This window comes from Megalobrama amblycephala, linkage group LG18, assembly GCF_018812025.1.
Source record: "Megalobrama amblycephala isolate DHTTF-2021 linkage group LG18, ASM1881202v1, whole genome shotgun sequence".
Classification (NCBI taxonomy): domain Eukaryota; kingdom Metazoa; phylum Chordata; class Actinopteri; order Cypriniformes; family Xenocyprididae; genus Megalobrama; species Megalobrama amblycephala.
In genome coordinates this window covers 29,580,733-29,604,415 of record NC_063061.1, presented here as the reverse complement: position 1 = coordinate 29,604,415, position 23,683 = coordinate 29,580,733, and the positions used below count along the sequence as shown (strand labels likewise).

At 37.1% G+C, this 23,683-nt stretch overlaps 4 protein-coding genes across 12 annotated transcripts in view; 2 read left to right on the top strand and 2 right to left on the bottom strand.

The window, feature by feature from the left end:
• Window positions 1-8,547, bottom strand: part of specc1lb (sperm antigen with calponin homology and coiled-coil domains 1-like b) — a 45,926-nt gene extending 37,379 nt beyond the window's left edge. The window contains exons 1-3 of one of the 3 annotated variants that reach the window (XM_048165557.1): window positions 8,350-8,547; window positions 302-482; window positions 17-161 (exon numbers count right to left, since the gene is read on the bottom strand). In XM_048165557.1, the coding sequence (XP_048021514.1) occupies window positions 17-161; window positions 302-445 (289 nt within the window). In that variant the 5' untranslated portion in view covers window positions 446-482; window positions 8,350-8,547. Of the gene's footprint in view, window positions 1-16; window positions 162-301; window positions 483-798; window positions 1,080-8,349 lie in introns of those variants that run through there. The other 2 variants (XM_048165556.1, XM_048165555.1) reach the window with 2 other exon arrangements.
• Window positions 8,548-11,208: 2,661 nt separating this feature from the next.
• setb (SET nuclear proto-oncogene b) lies at window positions 11,209-14,718 on the top strand. Of its 2 annotated transcripts, none has more exons than XM_048165278.1 (8): window positions 11,209-11,534; window positions 12,517-12,574; window positions 12,651-12,793; window positions 12,901-13,004; window positions 13,086-13,199; window positions 13,319-13,489; window positions 13,575-13,718; window positions 13,857-14,718. In XM_048165278.1, the coding sequence occupies exons 1-8, from the start codon at window positions 11,462-11,464 to the stop codon at window positions 13,875-13,877; spliced, it is 828 nt and encodes a 275-aa protein (XP_048021235.1). In that variant the 5' UTR covers window positions 11,209-11,461; the 3' UTR covers window positions 13,878-14,718. The 2 variants fall into 2 exon arrangements, with proteins under 2 accessions (XP_048021235.1, XP_048021236.1); XM_048165279.1 differs by having other exon boundaries at window positions 11,266-11,534; window positions 13,575-13,713.
• A 1,222-nt stretch (window positions 14,719-15,940) lies between these two features.
• dync2i2 (dynein 2 intermediate chain 2) lies at window positions 15,941-20,825 on the top strand. Its single transcript, XM_048165277.1, has 9 exons — window positions 15,941-16,353; window positions 16,452-16,703; window positions 17,877-17,986; window positions 18,071-18,228; window positions 18,601-18,710; window positions 18,791-18,958; window positions 19,159-19,391; window positions 19,500-19,657; window positions 20,465-20,825. Exons 1-9 carry the CDS (start codon window positions 16,276-16,278, stop codon window positions 20,701-20,703), a joined length of 1,506 nt encoding a protein of 501 aa, XP_048021234.1. The 5' UTR covers window positions 15,941-16,275; the 3' UTR covers window positions 20,704-20,825.
• The window catches only part of sptan1 (spectrin alpha, non-erythrocytic 1), a 35,378-nt gene continuing 32,518 nt past the window's right edge, over window positions 20,824-23,683 (bottom strand). For all 6 annotated transcript variants that reach the window (XM_048165268.1, XM_048165272.1, XM_048165273.1 and 3 more), the window contains 5 exons: window positions 22,046-22,242; window positions 21,857-21,910; window positions 21,627-21,773; window positions 21,400-21,547; window positions 20,824-21,280 (listed from right to left, as the gene is read on the bottom strand). In XM_048165268.1, the coding sequence (XP_048021225.1) occupies window positions 21,155-21,280; window positions 21,400-21,547; window positions 21,627-21,773; window positions 21,857-21,910; window positions 22,046-22,242 (672 nt within the window). In that variant the 3' untranslated portion in view covers window positions 20,824-21,154. The remainder of the gene's footprint in view (window positions 21,281-21,399; window positions 21,548-21,626; window positions 21,774-21,856; window positions 21,911-22,045; window positions 22,243-23,683) is intronic.

Below are 23,683 nucleotides of genomic sequence, written 5' to 3'. Positions count from 1 at the left end.
CAATGCTTAGCGCTACCTGAACTGGTCTTGGACCTGGTCTCAGTGCTGCTGGTGTTCTGAGAGAAGGTTCCTCTCTTGTTTCTTGCAGTAGTGTTACTGTTGCTTATGGATACTGCTCCACTTCCTGCACTGACCGCTGGGAGATCATCATTGCTCTTTGCCTGGTTAGCATGCAAAACATTAAGTTAATGATCTGCTACAGACAAATCACAAGTTAAATGCAACATTCTTAGCTAGAACTTGGTTCTATTGATTACGATTACAAACAAATGTTTCTGATTTCTCCATATTAAAGAGTTACCTTAGACAGTGGAGCTGAACTATGGCTTTTGTTTGTCATCTTGCCACCTGTGCCCATAATGCTGCTCCCCTCAGATCTGCCTGGGGCCTTAGTGCCCGCTGAGGTTCTGGAGGTGGCGGCCGTGGGCTTGGTCGCCTTTTTCATGCTTGGCTCCAAGTTTTTGATACATTTACAGCGTAATCTAAATAAAGGGAAGCAGATGATGAGTCATTTGGATTAAACTGGCTGCATTTATGCAGATTCAAATGGAACAAACTAAAATGCAGAACAAGTTAATATTGAATGACAAATTAAAATACCCCACTCCTTCAGAAAATAAAAACAGTGTTAAAAGAAAGAAGTTTCTGAACACTATGGCATGCAGTTCTAAGTAAATCCAGTCACAGACAAAAATATACATCACAAAAACATAATTTCTTCTTCAGACCTATCTTTTTTGTCCTGTAGCATTCAATAGCATTCAATCATGCACAGCTTTAATCGAAATATCTCATTACCTTACTCCAGCACTGGTTATTTTCCTCGGGGAACACATTGTGTACAAGTCTATGTTTTTGCTCGGAGACAGTTGGAATGTAACATTACGGTCCCAGAGGACTCTATTTATGCAGCTTCACACACACTGTAAACTCAGACACTTTAGGGGAAAACAGTCATTGGCCAGTGTTTGAATGCACACAACATTGTGTGATTGGAGGAGAGTCAGAAGAGGATGGAACTGCCTTTCTTATCACATCATCATGGGTGGAGGCCAGGCCTGTTGGAAGAGCTGACCAACTGCATCTAGCCTTAAAAGGCTTTAAACGTCAAGAGCAACAGGGCTAGGCCTGAGGCTAGAAAAACACAGCAGCTATATGCAGTACACTACAGAGGATACATTTAAGCTGTTTGAAAAGTGAAATTGTTTGTGCGTGTTAACATTTCACTCCAATTGTGAGGTCAAAATTCTTTATTTCTTCAAGTACAGTAAATTTCCTTCATAGCATACTTGTGAAGATGGTCCTCATTAGTGTATGTATGAGTATATATGTATGTACATGTGTCATAATAAATATGTAATGTTGCCCTAGCCCATCTATGAGGGTTAGGTAGCTACAAAAATCATAATATAAGAACAACAGAGATCTAAAAGGAAGGTCTGTGCAAGTATAAGTGTACTCACATGTTGAAGAACCAGAGACTCCTGTGCATGCTCAAGCAGTTTTGAACTCTGACACTTTCCTTGACCCTATGTGGCCTCTCTTTGCAAATCGAAACTAAGGCGATTTGGATACTTTGATGGCAAACAGATAAGGCATGCCCGGATAGACATCAGCCCAAACACCCCTATTTTCCCTAACAAGCCTTTTAAGTTGATATGTTTGAACAGGAGTCAAAACAAAAAGCACCACACCCAACTCCAGACTACAATTAATGCTGACTGAAAGAATATAGTCACATTAAGCAAAACCTGATAGTATCGTAAAATGTAGCTCTTTAAATTCATCTAAAAAAAAAAAAAAAAAAAGTTAAAATAAATTCTAAACGTTATTTAATTCTAGCTTCCATAATGTGTAAAAATAAATAAATCAAAATAAAATCGCAGAAAATATAGTAAGTGTTAGCAATGAAGCTGAGCACCATGGTAAGTTTCTTCAATTTTCTTTCTTTCTCAGAAACTGTAAAATCATAAATGTAATTATACAAGCCCTGAGGGAAAGAGAAGACACTCTGCAGTAAAATTCTTCAGCTGCGCAGAGTTAGTTGCCGGAGTTAACTTCCCACTTGAGAGGTCATGGCGGCCAACTTTCTATCAGACTTGATTTCAGCATTCAGTATGAAATAGGCTACCGGGCACAAATCTGAACACGCTGAACCACAGTGCCACAATGCTTCAATACATAGACATTTCCTTCAACACGCTTCTAAAAACAATTCAAAGACACACAGCCTCAAACATGCGGGACCACACAAGCAAATTCATATCGGGTAACAGGACAAACTCAATGATCGCCAGTGGAATCTGAGCTGAAAGTGCAAACTCTGTCTGAACTGAGTCTTTAAAATGAAAGCAATATTAAATTTTTGAGGTTACAACATTATGAATCATATGTACTCTATGACTCTAAAATGAGTCAGTCTAAGCATTGGTCAATTGGGAAGGAGGTTATAGAAATAGAGGATGCTTTCAAAGCTTTTGAGGATGGGGGAAGGTTTCTCTTTCAAATCAACTCAGACTATGCCGAGGAATTGTGTGACTTTCTGTGTCTACTGGAGTCAAGGGTCATTCCAGGTACATAAAGAAGCATCTGTTATAATGGCGGTCCACAACACAGTAAAACCAGAGCCTGCATAGGGAGAGATATAACACTTTTCTTTAGGGCCTGTTGCAACCCTCTATGGACACACTGAAGCTCGAGTCACCATTGGCTAGTAAATGTTTTATTTTACGCACCAGACTTTTTACATGGAATGCAAGAACTATATAAATGAAAAAACATCCAGCTTCCACCAGACGCCTGTAATGTTTTGCTTTCCGTATTCAACTTAGGAAGAAAGTGTAATGCCTCTCACAGTTCAAAACTCTTACACTACGTCCTACTGATGCGATGTCAGTCACGCTTCTTTCGTAAGTTGAATATGGAAGGCGGTCTGGCGGAAGCTAGATATTTTACTACATAACTTATTAAATATGGATATTTTTCTAACACAAACGCATCGCATCGCATCGCTTCGCTTCGCTTCAGAAGGCCTTTATTAACCCCCCGGAGCCGTGTGGAGTACGTTTATGATGGATGAATGCACTTTCTTCAGCTTCATACTCATTAGTCCCATTCACTGCCATTATAAGGCTTGGATGCATCAGGATATTTATTAATATTTCACTGATTGTGTTCATCAGAAAGAAGAAAGTCATATACACCTAGGATGGCTTAAGGGGAGTGAAGCTTGGGGTAATTTTCATTTTAAAGTGAACTAATCCTTTAATCCCTATTAAAGTTACAAAAGTTATTCAGTCAAGAGCGAGTGAGTTTTTTTTGCAGTGAGTCTGTTGTTTGATTAACATTAAAAACACAGACAGCACCAGTAAATCATACAATTTACTAGTATTTGGCTAATATAAACATTTTTTTAATCGCCTCTCGCGAAATTTACTTGCATATGCGACTGATTTACTCACATTGTAGAGGGTTGACTGTTCACACCAAAAACAACAACTGTAATAACTATAACTAAATTTGAACAATCATTCTAATATGTGAGAATAGGAAGTCCACACCACAACTATAACATTAACGACACAGAGGAACGATATCATTGGAATCACTTTCAGAATTATTTTTTCCAGCTGATGAATGATAAAAACATTGACAGCCAATCAGAATCCACCTGACTTTAAAAGGAACACTTTTTTTTGAAAATAGGCTCATTTTCCAACTCTCCTAAAATTAAACAGTTGAGTTTTACCGTTTTCAAATCCATTCAGCCGATCTCCGGGTCTTGCGGTACCACTTTTAGCATAGCTTAGCATAGTTCATTGAATCTGATTAGACCATTAGCATCCTGCTCAAAAATGACTAAAGAGTTTCAGTATTCTTCCTATTTAAAACTTGATTCTTCTGTAGTTACATCGTGTACTAAGACCGACGGAAAATGAAAAGTTGCGATTTTCTAGGCCGTTATGGCTATAGGAACTATATTCTCATTCTGGCGTAATAATCAAGGAACTTTGCTGCCGTACCATGGGTGCAGCAGGCGCAATGATATTACGCAGCGGCTGTGACCCCCTGCTTGCACAGGGAGCGTGCCTTGCGACCATGGAGACGTTTGTGAGAGGTGCTGCGTAATATCATTGTTCCTAGCCATATCAGCCTAGAAAATCGCAACTTTTCATTTTCCGTCGGTCTTAGTACACAATGTAGCTACAGAAGAGTCAAGTTTTAAATAGGAAAAATATTGAAACTCTTTGGTCATTTTTGAGCGAGATGCTAACGGTCTAATCAGATTCAATGAACTATGCTAAGCTATGCTAAAAGTGGTACCGCCAGACCCGGAGATCGGCTGAATGGATTCGAAAACGGTAAAACTCAACTGTTTAACACTAGGGGAGTTGGAAAATGAGCCTATTTTCAAAAAAAGTGAAGTATTCCTTTAAAGAGCTCAAGATTTAAAGCAGTAGAAGACATAACTGCAGCACGTGCTAATAATAAACAGAATGTTATCACCTGTTGGTGTGGATGTTTCTATAGTAGTTATCGTTAAAGTTATCGTTCTTGGTGTGAATGGGCATTTGGACTTCATGGCCATGTTTAAACTTCCTGCTGGGTGGTCGGTTTGCCCGTGAAAGCGACAGAGTGTGACGTTGCCTTAAATATGTGGAACATAGTGGAAAGTCATTTGGCTCATGTAGTGCAGGATGAGAAAATGCATCCAGTGCTGTGGGTAAAAAAAAAAAAAAAAAAAAAAAAAAAAAAAAAAAAGGACCCTCTCTTCGGAATAAAATAAATGTGTGAAAATAGGAATAGAAGATTACAATCCTAAAAGCCAGAAAGCAGTGCACACACAAATAAAACAGATGTTGTTTTGCCGAGGTAGATACATGTGGTAAAGACATTGGGCCACAGTGAAGTTCTGTGTTTTTTTCTTCTTCTCAGACATTAAAGGAAAAAGGACTTTGTGGGGAATAATACGAAGCTTTTGAAAAACAAAAACAAGAACTAATTCTCTCGAGAGGGAATCCAAGCAGGACAGAACAGTCCAGGAATCTCTAATGGCCCACTAAACGGTGACCACAGTCCTGACCTACTGACGCTCTGCCTAAACAAACCGTTTGATATGCAAAACAGGCAAGATGGTCCTGTGAAGTTCAAGGGATTCAATTCCTTCACTGTATCTCACCAAAAACCTATGAATTCAGTGTTTGGAATATTCTTCGAGCTATTTCAGACACACATCTAATGGAAATTCCTTGCAGACCTGACACAGCAGCCGCTTGTTAATTGAGTATGAAGGCTGATGGGAGGAATGTGTTTGTTTGGACAGTTGATTATACACACACACACACTGAACAGTCTGCAATTATTACAGCAGGAGGCCAAAACCTGTAAATAAGCCTATAAAAAATCCCTAAACAGCACATAGTCAGGAAACACTACTTTTAATGGTTTTTTACCATCAAGTGAGACATCAGTCCAAATCCCTGCCAAGGGTCTGAGACATAAGAACCATGACGCTACTAATAAGAGCTTCCATTCAATGAAATCATTCCTCTGAGAGCTGCTAATGTGATCAAGCAGAGTGCAGTCAGCTCAAGAGAGGTACAACTGGGTCAGTGTCTCTGCCCGGTCCACAGGACGTCCCACTGGGTATGCAGGCAGTTGCTTCCACCCAAATATCTTAAAACCAATATACTAATTTATAATGAAGCACTCATAGAAGGACCATAACATATGAGAAAGTTGAGCATGCATATAAGCAAAACATAACAGCATTTTATGCTATAAATGTTTCTTTGACTTCATAATGTTTTGAAATGATTAAAGTTAACAGGAAACAAGTTTCACAGCCCCCATTTCTGATTCAAGATATTCAATGAGAGAAAAAAAGGAGGATAGGATATGATTTTATTCATTGTGAATTATTGGATTGTGAAAAGGGACGTTACATGGAGCGAGAAGTTTGGAGGGATGTTTTGATTCTTTGAGATTATAAAGAAGTGAAATTTCGGCAACCAAAAAAATTCAGCTGAAACAGCAGGAATTTTTTTTTTTCTATTTCGGCCAAAGGTTGCGAGTTCTATTCTCAATACCAGCAGGAATCGACTGAAGTGTCCTTGAGCAGGGCACCTAACCCCCCCAATCACTTCCCGGGTGCCACAGCAAAAATGGCTGCCCACTGCTCTGGACGTGTGCATGTGTCCACAGTTTGCAGTGTGTGTGTTCACTACTCACTACTCCTAATGTGTGTGCACTAACATGGATGGGCTAAATGCAGGGAACAAATTCTGAGTATGGGTAACAATACTTGGCCTTCACGTCACGTAAAAAAAAAAAAAAAAAAAAACATGCATTTTAGTCTGGGACAAAGTTTAAGCCTTGTCTGTGAAACGGGGTAATTTTGATTTCTGATTGGTTTTGGTAAAAAAATAAAAAAAAATTTCAGAGCATCACTAATAAAGACAAACCCTTTTTTTCCCTTTAAAATAATGTGCACTGATGAATCATTCAGTTGTATGATGAGGAACAGTTATTTTAAAAGCAAATAAGGCTGGTTTTGATTTCTTGTTGACTTTAAAAGAAGATGATTAGCAAAAGGCCACATATTTTGAGTTAAACCTGACAATCTCAGCACCTTAAAATGCCTGACTAACCAATCTCTGCTGAGCTGTGGGCTGGGAAATGTTGAGTTCTGAATCTGAAAGTAATAAAACTGACATGAATCTGTTACAGACCAAGAAAAATATAAAGCGACGAGAATATTTTTGGAGCGCCAAAAAAACCCAAAATAACGACTTATTTAGTGATGGCCGATTTCAAAACAATGCTTCAGGAAGCATCGGAGCATAAATGAATCAGCGTGTTGAATCTGCTGTTCGGAGCGCCAAAGTCACATGATTTCAGCCGTTGGCAGTTTGACACGCGATCTGAATCATGATTCGATACACTGATTCATTTATGATCCGATGCTTCATGAAGGAGTGTTTTGAAATCATCCATCACTAAATAAGTCGTTATTTTGGGGGTTTTTTTGGCACTCCAAAAATATTCTCGTCGCTTTATAATATTAATATTGAACCACTGTACTCACATGAACTGATTTAAATATGTTTTTAGTACATTAATGGATCTTGAGAGAGGAAATGTCATTGCTCCCTATGAAGGCCTCACTGAGCCATCGGATTTAATCAAAATATCTTAATTTGTGTTCCGAAGATTAACGAAGGTCTTACAGGTGTGGAACGGCATGAGGGTGAGTAATAAATGACATTTTTTTCATTTTTGGGTGAACTAACCCTTTAATATATCAAACAAATTTTCTTATCGGGCCGATAACGATAACATTAACATTAAAAATTAACATATATCGGCCGATTATTATTGACAGAAATGCTCAATAAATAAAGCAAAGCAAAAAAGTAACTATTACAATATGATTATTCCCACTGCAATCAACCTTTTTACAACCTTATGCAAAATGAGGGTTTGCCATTACCCATATACTCTACCCTGAAGCACTCCCCAAAATGCTTTGGATGTTTGGGGGCGTTGGGTTGACAGGAATGTGCTGCTGCCTGCTAGAATCAATTCAAACCAGCTCATCAAATGCCTTCATGGGAAAAAAGCTATGGATGCCATAGACTCAGCAGAGACTACTCCGAACAACATTAAAAGAAATCCTCTAGCCATTAATGACACATTCTGAAGAAGGACTGTAATTTATTTTTAAAAATAACTCTAAGCTTTGATAGAGACTTCTTATTAACTTAATATATGGGTAGTTGGAATAAAAATATATAGAGAAGTTGGTGTGACATGCTATACATGTAAAACTATTCTACACAGCATTGCATAGAATTGCACAGCACAAATTTGATTAATGAATCAATTTAAATACAGTTAAATAATTATCTATTCAATAGATTAAATCAATTTGATGACATCTGACAGAAGTCCTTTGATGTGGGACAGGCCCAAAATCACCATATAATTAAAGTGGATGACAATACTAGTTTGTCAAACATAAATCTATTATATTATATTTATAAAAAAACTTAGGATTTGTGGCTTTTAAACTTAAAAAATACTCATGGAAAAGCAGTGTGTAGTGTATTCATGTAATGTGTCATATGCATTATGTGTAACTTGACTATGACACTGCCAGCTGATATTAGGAATCATAATTCACATAACGTACATAAAAGTTATGACACCTCTTATGACAAATGGAACATTATTTCCAACAAGACATAAGCTTGTCTAAATCACACTTTCCCCACAATCAAACTGGGACACAATCCAGAAGGAAAAGCGACATCGATCGAGAAGACGATAACTTAAATGACATTTTACCTTGCGCTCCTCGGAGAACTTCCTAGGATATATCCGAATGAACACAATTTGACGTAATCATAACGTGAAAATTAAATAAACGCTTTGATCTTGTAAAAAAAAAAAAAAATCTCAGTTTCCCGACTCCCGGCAGCGGAGTGATGCTAGTGTTTCCCAATCCTCCTACCAAGCCGAAACTGAACGCGATGTGAAGCAGGAAACAATATTCGGCCACGCCTTTCTTCAGTAAATTTGCTTTATTTTTTAAAGTAAAAGTCCTTTTTTTTTAAAGTTATTATTATTATTTTTTCTTGTATTGATAACTAAAAACGTGAAGCAGGGATATGGGGTGGTGGAAGAAGAGGAAATAAATGGAGGAGTGTTTAAAAACGTCAAAAACAATTGCTCTTTGTAGAAGTATGTAGCAGTAGCTTAATAGTTAAAAAAAATAGCCACTAAAACAAAGGTTGCAGGGCATTCCCAAATTTAGAAGGTCCAGATCACAGGACTAGTATTACAGTCTTCACGCTATAATTCAGTTAGTTTATTCTGTCACTTTAAATGAAAAGCTTTGCTACAGTTAACTAAAGGCAATTAGTACACTTGCCTAATTTGTGATTTAGAAAACATAAACATCAAGTGATATAGCTAAAGTCCTGCATCACTGTATTTTAAATAAATAAATAAAATAAAAAGTGTATTAGGTGATATATGAATACCTTTAAAAACACTCATCTCCTTTGTTTATGATTTCTGGCTTCACAAAGGTATTTGCGTGACGTAGCTATGTGATATCAGCCGCGCACTTTGTAAAACTAGGCGTGTAAAACATCACTGACATATTGAAAGCAGCATTAAAGTATAATCGGTGTAACTGTTAAGTCTATTATAGATGAAGTTTAGCTAAGCTAAATATTTATAAGCATTGATGCATGTATGATTTTCTTCAAAATCCATAGGCCTGTGTTCATTATTCTGCCAAAACACAATCAACACCATCAGATAGGCCTACAAAAAAGTGTCAAATATCTAAAAATATATAAGCACTAACAAATCTGGCATTCAGGTTAATTAATGAATGAAGGAATTGATATTACAGGATTTCAAACTGATTTACAGCTCAATATTTTGGATTATAAATCTCATAAATTGAAAAATTCATATCAGGTTAAATATGAATGTAAAAGTTGTGAATATATATATATATATATATATATATATATATATATATATATATATATATATATATATATATATATATATATATGAAATATGGTGTATAATGTGGGTAAAGAGACAGGACAACAAAGCAACAGGACTGAACTCTATTGGTATGTCTAATCTTTGTCTTGTCACTCAGCAGTATGATGGGACAAGTTTATTTAGTGTTTTTTTTTTTTAAGAAATTAATATTTTTATTCAGCAAAGATGCATTAAATTGATCAATGACAGTAAATGCATCAATAATGTTGTTAAAGGTTTCTGTCTCATATAAATACGGTTCTTTTGAGCTTTCTATTCATCAAAGAATTCTGGGAAAATGTATCATTGTTTCCACAAAAATATTAAGAAGCACAACTGTTTTCAACATTTAGAATTATAATGTGCATCAAATCAGCATATTAGTTCCATTTTTAAGTGTTGAATATGTATATGTGGGCTTTATGTATGCATTTAACAATTGCTAACATGCAAGTTTAGGAATGTGCATGTTTAAAGGTGCATGTGAAGGTATAATGAGTTTGTATGTACTCGTACATGTGTATATATGTCTATATAACGAGTGTGTGTATGTATGGGTGTATGAGTGTATGTATATATGGAATGTGTATGTATATATTGTATATTCATACAGAACATTTACATGTCTTATGTAGTTGATTAATTAGTTGTTCACATTGTGCACAAGTATATTAAAGGATTAGTTCACTTTCAAATTAAAATTTCCTGATAATTCACTCACCCCTATGTCATCCAAGATGTTCATGTCTTTATTTCTTCAGTCGAAAAGAAATTAAGGTTTTTGATGAAAACATTCCAGGATTATTCTCCATATGGTGAACTTCAATGGCCTCCAAACGGTTCAAGGTAAAAATTACAGTTTCAGTGCAGCTTCAAAGTGTTCTACACGATCCCAGACGAGAAATAAGGGTCTTATCTAGAGAATCCATCACTCATTTTCTAAAAAAAAATAAAAATTTTATACATTTTAACCATAAATGCTCATCTTGAAATAGCTCTCTTCTTCTTCTCTATTTGAATTCCGGCAGTGTAGACACTGCTAAGTGTATTACTGCCCTCCTCAGGTCAAAGTTTGAACTAAATTGTCATATACAATATGCTAGTGCAAGTATATAATAATTAGTTCAAACTTTAACCTGTGGAGGGCAGTAATCTTGGATGACATAAATTATCAGGAAATTTTAATTTGAAAGTGGACTAATCCTTTAATCTCTAACAACGGCAGTATATAATACCTTATTTTGTATACTTACAACTGCATAACATATTTAATGTCATTAATGTTCCCTGTTGTTCAAAAGCCAAAAAAAAATAATAATAATTAGATATATTAGAATGATTTCTGAAGGATCATGTGACACTGAAGACTAGAGTAATGATGCTGAAAATTCAGCTTTGCCATTATAGAAATAAATTACATTTTAAAATATATTAAAATATAAAACTGTTCTTTTATATTGTGATGATATTTCACAATATTACTGTTTTACTGTATTTTTTATCACATAAATACAGCCTGGGTGAGCATAAAAGACTTTCAAAAACAATGAAAAATCTTACCAATTATTATATAATATTATATTATATTATATGGAGGAGGCGTGGCTCTTTATTCTCCTAAAGCGCGTTCTCGGGACTGCCAGAGAGGGCGCGCATGCGAGCACAGTGGCGGGTGTCAGAAAAGAGGAGGTGCGTGGTGTGATACGCATCTCTCATTTGAGTGTGTTGTATGTGTGGAGGGGAAGCGCAACACACGTTGTGATATTCGCACTTCTAAACTGAGCTAGAACCAACTTTATTTCCCCTTCTTTCGCTTTCCTCGAGCGGAGGAGGTCGTTCCGGAGTTTTTGTTTCAGCAGTAAGAAGGCAAATCCTCGGCTGTGGGGGAATAATGTCGGCGTCGGCGGCGAAAGTGAGCCGAAAGGAGCAGAACTCGAATCACGACGGAGCGGACGAGACCTCGGGTAAAGTAATGGCGGCCTCCTGCGCACCGCCATTTTCAGTAACTTACACCTCTTGCGTTTTAAGCACGAATATCAGTTTTAACTATTCGCTTAGTGTTTATTTTAATCTTTAAGTAAAGCCCGAGTCTGTGACCGTTTATTCCAGCAGAAGTCCAGTTTTGCAGGGTAATTTCAGCAAAAGGTTGTCGCGCGCACCGGAGGCCATGATGTTTCCTCGCGCGGCGGCTTTATTGTGCCACGCGCGACGAACATTGCGCTCGAGCGCCATTTAGTTTATCAAAACACACATTTCCATATTCTTTTCACTTGTGTGCTCGAGTGTGTCGTTTTAAGCCCCCAGTGAGTCGAAAATAATGAGTGCGCTGTATTGAGCCCATGTTGTGTGCTAATAGGCTAACTGGTTATTGTGTCTCCCCCGCCATCACGAGCCATTCCCACATGTGTCACAAAACCACGCTGCCGCTCCATCACACATCACCGTAGACGTGTTTTAATGACGCTCAAGTGGGGCGAAATGACTTTCGGATACTTTAAATGCACGGCAGTAATGTGTAATTCATTAGGAGGACGGTAAATGTGGCCCAACGCGTGGCCTCCTCCTTTTAAACCTCGCGGCCTTGCGCAGCTGCTGCTGAAACTGTACCGGATTGAGCTGGTCGTCCGGCGTTACACCTCGCTTTCACTTTAACCTCTCTATTGTGGCTTTGAATCAGATCAGATTAGCTTAAAATAATGGTGCTTTTTGTTCTGTTATGATATACGCAATGCGTCGTGTTTACATTGTTCCTTTATATATATATAGTTGTTTGTGTGTGTGACTTATAAACTAACATAAAAAACATGACTTTTATATAAGGATTGCATGTGCGTGCAGTTTTATCCTACTACATTTTATAACGCATGAAGAACATTGTGAATAAATGTTATTTTATTTATTTTATTTATTTTTATTGCGAATAAATGTTATTTTATTGCATTTCAGAAAAAGAGCAACAGGAGGCAATTGAACACATTGATGAAGTACAGAATGAAATCGACAGGTAAATTTGCCAGTGCCTCTTAAGTATTATTTGTAAGTGCACAGTTGATGCATTTTGTTTTTGTTGCTTTTCACAGATTGAATGAGCAGGCGAGTGAGGAAATTTTAAAAGTAGAGCAGAAGTACAATAAGCTACGTCAGCCATTCTTCCAGAAGAGATCAGAACTCATAGCCAAAATTCCAAACTTCTGGGTCACAACATTTGTCAACCATCCACAAGGTAAGAAATTGAAACCCATCCTCTGTGTTGTTAAATATGGGTGACCTCTGTGCTTTTGCTTGTTTGTTTATATATTCACTTGTAATGTATTGTTTTTCCACTAATAGTCTCAGCCTTGCTCGGTGAGGAGGATGAAGAAGCACTTCATTACCTGACCAGAGTGGAGGTCACAGAGTTTGAGGACATCAAATCAGGTTACAGAATAGATTTTGTAAGTAACCCTTTTCGCCTGGTCAAGTTTGAAAGTAATGTCTGACAAAATCAAATGTCTGACCTGTAATTTTATGTGCAGTACTTTGATGAAAATCCATACTTTGAAAACAAAGTCCTCTCAAAAGAGTTCCACTTGAATGAGAGTGGTGACCCATCTTCAAAATCCACTGAAATCAAATGGAAGGCTGGAAAGGTGGGTTAATTTTTAAAAAAATATATATATTTTTTTTAATAAATCAATTCTTTGGGTCAGTTTTGGAGTAATTGCTGTTCTGTTTTTGGGTGTCTATTAACTGATTACGTATGATGCAGGACCTGACGAAGCGTACTGGACAGACACAGAACAAGGCAGGGAAGAAACGGCAACATGAAGAGCCAGAGAGCTTCTTCACCTGGTTTACCGACCACTCTGACGCAGGGGCTGATGAACTCGGGGAGGTCATTAAAGATGACATCTGGCCCAACCCCCTGCAGTACTACCTGGTATGAAATATTATAATTGTGAAACGCTGATAAACACTTGCTGCATTGAGTCAGAACTTGCATTTAACTCTCTCTGTCTGCTCAGGTCCCTGATATGGATGATGAAGAGGGTGAGGGTGAAGAGGATGATGATGAGGAAGAGGAGGAGGGTTTGGAGGACATTGACGAAGAGGGGGATGAGGATGAAGGAGAGGAAGACGAAGAGGAGGACGATGGAGAAGATGGTGAGGTGAGAGTTTATTCAAAGCTTTGGCTGATTGATTTTTAAAGTATATCTGTATTGTATAAACTTCAGAAACTGCCACAGTTAGATCATCAATTTTAATGTTGTTGTTTGTTTTTTTTTTTCTTGACCTCTTTTTTTCAGGATGATGGGGAGGATGACTAAAGGCTGATAAGGACATATTCCATCACTTGTACCTGTTCTTTCCTTTTTGAAGTCATCCTCCAACCATGGGAGCAAAAAAAAGCTTTTTTATTTTTATTTTTTTTATTTTGTGCTCCATGTTCTGTTCTACTGAAGCCTCTCCTGTCCTGACCATGTCTAAACCCAGTTAATTCCCTGGACATACAATACCTGCATTGGAAAACTAGTGGCATCTCGTTGCTGAAGCCTCTTGCGTCATCTTTAATTACAACCATCTCCAAAGACAAATACAAAATATTAACAATCTGCACGTCATCCTCTGTAGACTAAACTGAAGTAAATAGCAGTTTATATATTAAGTATATAAATGAATTTTTTTTTTTTTCTGTGAATGGTTGTGAATTGAAGTAATAAGCCATGGTGCAGTGATCTAATCATAGCGTACATACCTAGCCACTTTTTTCTTTTTCTTCTTTTTTTTTTTTTGTATATTTTCTTTAATGCAGAGGTGGGCCCCAAAGAGTTGACACTGTTTTTCCTATGTGATATATTGGACAAAAGGAAAGCACCAGCTAGCTCCTGTCACCTCTTGTAAATGATTTGGGGTCAATATCAGGGTATGGCAGTTATTATTGTTGACAGTTCAGTGGGGTCGGGTGGGGCAAGCGGGCATTTGACACATCAACATTTGGGTTTATGTTGATTGACTTTTCATTGTAATGTTTTACAGACACCCATGAGGTTTGAAACATTTTTAATAAAAATAAAACACAAAAAAACTTCCTCTTGTAATTTTGAGCTTGGCTAATTAAAGGATTATTTAAATGAGATAATAAAGCCTGTAGAATCTTAAAGAACTCTACAACTTGTCTTTTCTCCATCTGTTTTCTTTATTGGAGATACACAGAGGAACACGTACAATGTGTTTTTATATGGTTTTTAATGTTTTGGTACATCTTTGAAAGTTTTATATGTAATTGTTTTTAGTGTAATGTTGAATGGTATTTCATCAAAGAGTCGTGACAGTAGGGTTGATGTTGCTAGAAAGTCATTCATACAATTTAGTTCCTATTCTTTTATACATGGCACATTTATAATGTTACATTTTAACTGCTTGTAGCAATTGCTTTGGGCCTAAAACTCAAGATTTTACGCAAATCATCTTTATTAGTTTGATTATACAGAGCGGTATATTAAACTATCATTACATTTTCATGAATGGTATGTGAAAGCAAATCTATGCCTATGTATTACATTTATCTACATTTTTATGTGGTTAATTTTTTTTATAGTTGATCAATCATAATTCTGTTTTGTGTGTAGTTATTGTCCACCTCATTGCATCCTGATACATTGACTTATTTAAGAATTATATATTGACACCACACAATGAAAAGGACATCAGCCATTCAGCAAAACAAAAACTCAGAGGTCTAAATTAAATGTTACTTTGTGTGTTCATGAAAGTATCACAATTCAGTGTCTTGTCCACCCTCATGTATTGATGTTTTTATACATAAATCCTAGTTTAATAATATAAACAAAAATGTGTTTGTTGTCAATGAACTGATACAGAAGTGGTAAGTCTGTCTACTTAAAAAAACATATCTAGTTCTAATAATCTTAGTTTTATCTTAAAGTAAACATAAATCGCACGAGATTATAAAGCTGACGTGAGGATGTTCTGTGATAATGTAATATCAAATAAGACAGGGGACATATTTCATGATTAATGCAAAAAGGAAGAAAAAAGTATTACGTTTTTATTAGACGTCCGAGGCTATTATTCATCCCAGGGTTTGTGCCAGTCAATTTTTTACAATGTATTTTTTAAACAATAGAATTTATTACGAATTAACACAACAGTTATCAACATGTTCACGTCCTTTTTAAAACAAAAACACTTATTCAACTAGGTTTCTTTCTTTAAAATGTTCAAAGCCCAAAAGGCAACGAATTGTACGAACGACCCAGTACAAAGGGCCTTTTATAATCTCAAAATGAAAGTGCGGAAAATAGTTTGACCAATCAGAAGCTAACACCAGTGACGTGCGGAGGACAGCCAACCATTGATTGGCTGAGGGTAGCCATGGCAGCGCAGTTACCGATGTCACATCCAGGATAATCATGGAGGAAAGAACTGCGCTGTGCAAAAGCAAAATACAATAAAATATCGTTCAAAATTAGCGATGCTGCTGTTTTTCCCCATCATAGAAGCAGATTTTGATTCGTCGAACATAAACAGTCTCTTAAATATAATGAAAAACCAGCTTGCTTGATATACAAATATTCGCTAGCTCCCTGCTAACTCTGACGTGTAATTGAGACTAAGCAATTTGTAGCGATATAAATACACACTTTTTGTCTTGATGGTAAAGATAAAACATAGTTTATTCTCGCTTGCTGGCAAAGTTTGAACATGTTTACGGATGAAACGCTTGAGTTAATTGGTGCTGAATCGACATGGAGAAAGTCACATCAGCAAACACAAGAATCAGTAAGTTAACAGGTTTATAAGCGCAATATTCATGCGCTTGATGAAATATCAGTCCTTTTTTGTGATGTATCTATCGTGTTTGTTTTATTCCTGTACAGAGAAGCTGTCAAACTCGTCCAGTTCACACAGCAGAGGCTGAAACACAAGCCAAAGATGTGTTGGAAAACAGCACCCAGACACAAGACCAGATCAGCCAAACACTCTCTCTAGATCGAGACATTTCTGACTTTCCTGGTTTGGTGGACTTCTTGCGTAGAGTTGAAGATGTGGTTATCAGAGAGCTGGTGAAAAACTCCAAGAGTCATGCTTTTGATGGATTTGAAGTGAACTGGGAGGATCAGAATGAGTCGGTGAGATCCTTGAATGCAAAATAGCATTAATAATGGAATAAATGGTATTATATAGTAAATTATGGAAGCTTGTTTCCACCACAGAATCAAAAATAAAAAAGGTAATTGCAACTTTTTATCTCACAATATTATTTTTTTCCCTTAGTTGTTTATAGCTCACAATTCTGACTTTTTCCCCTCACAATTCTTAGTTTATTTCATACAAAAGCAATTGCGAGTTATAAAGTCAGAATTGCAAGACATAAATTTGTAATTTTGAGAGGAAAAAAAAGTTATGAACTCAAAAATAAAAAAAAAAAACAGAAAAAAAAATAGTTGGAAAGTCGAAATGACCTTTTTTATTTTTTATGGAAGCTTGTTTCCACATCTTAATTAAAAAAAAGGCAATTCTGACTTTTTTTCTCGCTACAAAATGGCAAAAGTCAAATCTTGCAATTCTGACATCATAACTCGCAATTGAAAAATTAAATATCTTTTAAAAATTATAAGATAATAATTGTTTATCAAAAAGGCACAATTGTTTATAAAAAGTCACAATTATCTTAAAAAATGTTTAATTCTTTGGCGAAAACAAGCTTCCATAATTTTGGAAAAGACATACATTGAGTTTCAAACTCCATTGCTTCCTCCTCCTTGTGTAAATCTCATTTGTTTAAAAGACCTCCGAAGAACAGGCGAATCTCAACATAACACTGACTGTTACGTAACAGTCGGGCTCATTAATATGTACGCCCCCAATATTTGCATATACCAGCTCATGTTCAAGGCATTAGACAAGGGCAGCCAGTATTAACGTCTGGATCTGTGCACAGCTGAATCATCAGACTAGGTAAGCAAGCAAGGACAATAGCAAAAAATGGCAGATGGAGCAATAATAACTGACATGATCCATGATAACATGATATTTTTAGTGATATTTGTAAATTGTCTTTCTAAATGTCAGGGAGCACAAGATTTAAAGGGGCCGCAGCCTAAATCGGTGCATAATTAATGATGCCCCAAAAATAGGCAGTTAAAAAATTTATTTAAAAAAATCTAGGGGGTATTTTGAGCTGAAAAATCACAGACACATTCAGGCGACACCTTAGACTTATATTACATCTTGTGAAAGAACGTTCTAGGGCACCTTTAATTATATTACAGTTTATGTCTTTCTGGTGATTTCTTGCACAGGTGTCCTGCATGTACCGCCTTCAGCATGCTGTTGCTCAGGAAAGAGGTCTGCAAGTCACCAGTGTGTCCTGGAACTGCACTGGCTCGGTCATAGCCTGTGGATTTGGCCGGTAACAGTCCTTTCACCATACAAAAACATAAAACCACCTGCAGTGTTCATAAAAGCAGTTTTAATGATGTATTTCTGGGGTTAGTGTGGATGATGGCGATTGGAGCAATGAGAAAGCTTATGTGTGCACGTGGAACCTAGACCGGCAGAACCTGAACCCAGTGCGGCCGGATGTGATCATCGATGTGGCCACTCCCATCATGTGTTTGTGCTTCCATCCTGTGAGACCGTCTGTAGTTGCTGGTATGACACACATTTAAAAAAAATGCTTTTAAGATTTATTTCTCCCTTAAAGTGCAAATCTATGGATCTTTGCAAAAACAAAAAAAATACAGGTTTTCACATGCACAAGAAACTATTGTGCACACAGCAATATTTTTTTTATGTTAAATTTTGAGCAAATAGATTTTTATTCATTCACACGCATACATACTCTCCTTTTCTTTATAGTAAAATAGTAGCGATGCACAAAGGAAATAGGTTATTGTATACATAAACCCGGAAATTGTAATAACGTTCTTGTCCTAAGTGTAAAAACATAAAGCCTCAGGACAAATACCTTTTAATGGCTCATTTCATCAAGATAATTCCCATTCCTCTTTATTGTGGCATTAGGCGGGCTGTACAGTGGAGAGGTGGTGGTCTGGGACACGAGCCGCTCACAGGACCTCATTTTGGCTCATACAGGAATGTCTGCAGATACCCACCGTGAACCAGTTTATCAGGTATGAAACGTTTATGACTGAGGCATGATGAATAAGCATTCAGTGATATATAGAAGCACAGTATTTCTGTGTGTAAACAGGTAAACTGGGTCCCAGGAGCTCGCCGAGGGGAATTTGTTGTACTGAGCGCCGGTTCAGGAGGAAGAGTTCTGTTGTGGACTATTGATGGAGCCGAAGCCAAGCTCACCTTGAGTTCTGGATATGCCCTTGTCCCACAGCAAATGCCTCAGAGTGGAGCAGCAAGCAAGGTGGGTGTCATAATATGGTCTTGGCAAACTGATTCAGTATGTATGAATCCTAGCTAAATCATAAAAAATGCTGATCGTCATGCATTTAAAAAAAAAAAATGTAATAATATAATTGTTAGATTTTAGGATGAAATATGACCTTGACATATTTCTGTGCAATTCACCGTAATAACACAATACTCTTGTTTTTCTCCCTGAAGACCCGAGGTAGCACCACTATAGGAGTAACCTCTGTTGCACTTTCCCCATGGGACCTGGACACATTCTTGGTTGGCTCAGAAGGAGGCCTTGTGCTCAAATGCTCCTTCAGCAGTGAGACCGTAGCAGCAGTGCCCCCTGATGGTGAGAGCGTGACACTGCGTGCCCCAATGCAATTCTCTTTCTCTCCACGAGGGGGCCCTATACACTCAGTCCACTTCTCACCCTTCCACAGGTGAGCTTTGTGCTATTTTTCCCTACTGTATGTTTTCTACATTGTGTAATATCCACTTTAAGGCTAATTGGCAGTAATTGTAACATCTCTTGGTGTTTCTGACTTTAGGAATCTGTTTGTAAGTGTCGGGACAGATGGTTTAGCTCATCTGCACAGTGTGCTTCAGCCACGCCCCCTGCTGTCTCTACGTGTGTCCGATTCGTATGTGTTTTGGGTGAGGTGGTCACCTACACGCCCTCTAGTCTTTGCTGCAGTCACAGGACAAGGTGAGATGTTTGTACACACACACATATATATACATACATGGGACATTGACAAATGAGGCTTTAAAAAAGTTGTTTCTTAAAAACCTTTTTCAAAAATGATATAATGCATATTTCTGAGTCATGAACAGTGTGTTTAAGTTTCAGTTGTTAAATAAAATTTCAAAGTGTTTAAATTCATTTTCATTTTTTTTTGTCAGGCGGTACAACCAAAATAGGTGTATATGTATATACCACCTGACATGGAAAGTGAAAGTGAACCAGTCTACACATACTTGAAATTATCAGTATTTTTATAGTTTTTACCTTGTCAATTCATAATAAAAGAGCTATGTTTGCAGTTGTGCCACCCTGACATTCTCAAATGTCCAAATTGCTGGACAAAAGTTTTTCAATTATCTCAACAGCTTTAAAACTACTGATATTCATAAAATTTGTTTATATGAAAGGATTCAAACCTAAAATGATGCCATAGTATTTAGTTATTATTATAAGACAACATTTAAATAGTTTTCTCATCTGTTCAGACAGTTGCACCACCTGACATTTTGGGGGTTTAAGATAACAAAACATAAAATATGTATTATATAAATATAACTTTATTCTATAAAACATATGTCATGAATTTATCAAATTATTTTAAAAGGAAATAAAGCACTTGGTCAAAAATATGCACGTCATTGACCGTACACATATTTGTGAAAACAAATTTCTCTTTTGCAGTTTTAGTGAAATTAAAGCATGGTCTTGAATTTGTGTTTATATAACAACAATGTCTAATAATTTCAAATTTAATTTGAACTCTGGCAGGTTTGATCCAAATGTTTGATTTGGGTAGAAGGTCTTTAAGGCCAACCGCCACAATTGACCAGAACACAGGAGGTCAGCCAGCTTATTGCCTGGAGTTCAATCCCAAACACACAAATCTGATGGCAGTGGGCAATGCAGATGGTAGCGTCAACATCTGGCAGCTCAGTGCGGAATTAACAGAACAAGGTGCAAAGGAGACTGCAATACTGGAACAGCTGGCCAATGAGGTGACGGACTGAGACCACTCAAGAATTATTTTTTCCCCCCTTAAAACACATGTATTGTAACTTGTATATATGCATTTCATGTTGAAACATGTATTTATGCTTCTACTCCAAATAAAACCACGCTGACAACGCTTTCCAGTTATAACCAGTAGCGTTTATTTAAGCACACTGCAGTCTTGTGGGTGATGTTACAGCATATTCTCTCTATAGGTTTGTTAAACAAAGCAAAGCACTTAACAGCTAAAACAATCACAATAAAATGCAGACAGATCCACTACACTATACTCAGTGAAGCAAGAGGAAGTGTCAGATAAATATGCAGGGTTAAGAGTGATGGCAAGATACAGATATTGCTATACTGGATGCTATAGAGAATTTTCATTTCAGATCCATGCAGTTTGGCCTTGTGTTGTGAGGGGGGAAAACGCATCCCGATTGGTCACTGGCAGGCGGGGGCGGGGAATCAGTTGACGAAAAGCGAGCGGGTGAATTCCACAAAGTCGAATGCTGACGGGATCTCGCGGCCCTTGCTGTCCAGGTAGGGCTTCATATGGGAAATGCAGTAGTCTGCCTGTTCCTTCGTCAGGTTCTGTAAACACATAGAGGGTCATTAAGATCATCTTTCTAAAACCAAACATGAAACCGAGGCCAAACTTTTGGTACTGATCCAATACCAGTTGTAAATAACACGGGTTTGTTATTTTGTACCTGGTAGAGTTCTTCCTTGGTGACGTAAGGTTTGTTCTCGGCGCTGAGAGCACGGAAAGCGCTCTCGATCTCCTCGCTTGATTTCACATTCTCTGTTTCTCGGCTGATCATGAAGGCCATGTACTCCTGCAAGGACACGTTTCCATCCCTGAATAAAACAAAACTGATGTTAGCACATCAACAGAAATAACACAGTATTTAGCACATCCATAGAAGATGTTTCTCACCTGTTTGGATCCACTATGTCCAGGATGGACTCAAACTCTGGGTCTGGTTCTCCTTCTTCAACCATGGGCAGGTCGTAGCCCAGAGACCGCAGGCAAGACTTGAACTCCTGATGGTTTAGACGTCCAGATTTTTCTTTGTCGAAGTGCCTGAGAAACAAAGACTTCCATTACATTTTCAAGAACAGTAAAGTTTAGCATTGTAATGTTTTTTATGAAAGTGGAAAACTCACTTGAACATCATGCTGAACTCCTTCAGGGCCTCCTCTGTTACTCCTGTAGTGTTTCTAGAAAAGAATTGCAAGAACGAGTCAGTCAGGGTAAATTGATCCAATCACAATGTTCAACAAGTTTGTTCCGTTTTAATAGCTAATCTACAGAAAATCATAAAAATATAATAATATGTCATTGTGAGGTGTCACCTGGCTTGGATCTGTTGTTCCAGGTTGTGTTGCATCCTCATGCCCAGCTGGTCGAGTTGGTCCCACTGTTGGGCCAGACCCACGGTGCTGTGTTCTGTGTATTTGTTGTCCAGGATTAGCGCCTCCTCCATGGCTGCTCCCAGATCCTCGATCTTCTTCAGCTGACTACGCATGGCACGAATCTCCTGGTGCTTGCGCTGCAGAGAAACCCAGAGGGAAAAGACATTTAGAACAGAGCATTTGACAATTCATTGTGTCCATTTATCTGTTACTCATGTTTGAGGTTTATGCAAGCTTTTTAATGTAACTTCTAGCTAAAGAAAAATAAAATTATACAGATTATAGACCTTTTTTCCAGGATTGTTGAAACCCTGAATATTAAAATATACATACTTATATCAAGTTTTTTTTTTTAATTCACTATGGAAATTTCCACAACTTAAAGGGTTAGTTCACCCAAAAATGAAATTTCTGTCATTACTTACCCTCATGTCATTCCACACCTGTAGGACACCTGTTCATTTTTGGAACACATTAATGACAGAAATTTCATTTTTGGGTGAACTAACACTTTAAGATTTAATCAATTTTCATGACTTTTTGCACGACCAGGACTGGTTCATAATTTCGTACATGAAACTTTTTTTTTTCTTAAATAACAAAAGAATTTATTCAATATAATACACACTACCATTCAAAAATTTGGTGTCAGCAAGATTTTCTTAAAGAAATTAATATTTTATTCAGCAAGGATGCAATAAATTGATCAAAAGAAACATTTATAATGTTACAAAAGTTTTTTTTTTTTTTTCAAATAAATATTGTTCTTTCGAACCTTCTATTTAAAGAATCCTGAAAAAAAAATGTATCACGGTTTCCACACAAAATATTAAGCAGCACAACTGTTTTCAAAAATGATAAGAAGTTTCTTGAGCAGCAAATCAGCATTTTATAAAGGATCATGTGACACTGAAGACTGCCAAAAATTCAGCTTTGGTTTTTAATGTTTTCTTGATCAAATAAATGCAACCTTGGTGAGAATGAAACACTGAAGAAAATCTTACCAACCCAAAACATTTGAACAGTAGTGAGCATGATTTAATACCAGAGTTGGGTATAACGCGTTACATAGTAACACGTTACTGTAGTCTAATGACTTTTTCTGATAACGCAGTAGTGTAACGCATTACATTTTAAATTTATGTAATTTGATTACAGTTACTGATGTCAATAAAATTACGTTACTTGCGTTACAAGAAAAAAAAAAAAAAAAATAGGTAAAGTGCATTTCTAAAGAAATCACGTTTGGCGCGGATGCGTCATTATGAATCACCGGAGAACGCTTGGAGGAGAATACCCGCTCCCAAGACGAGCGCGGTCCAACCTCCTAAACAAGCTAGATTGGATTTTTAGGCGATTTGTTCAGGATCGGGAGAGAAGGTAACTTCTGAACAATACTTTTTTTTTATTTTTTATAAATGTTATTATAAATGTTTTCAGCATTTTTTTCCTGTCTTTAATGCAGTTACATACAAACATAAACACAGTTAAGATACCACACACACAGCAAGGAATGTTTAAGCTGTGTCCGAAACCGCTCACTCGTTCTCCGATTCACTAATCCCTATATAGTGTATG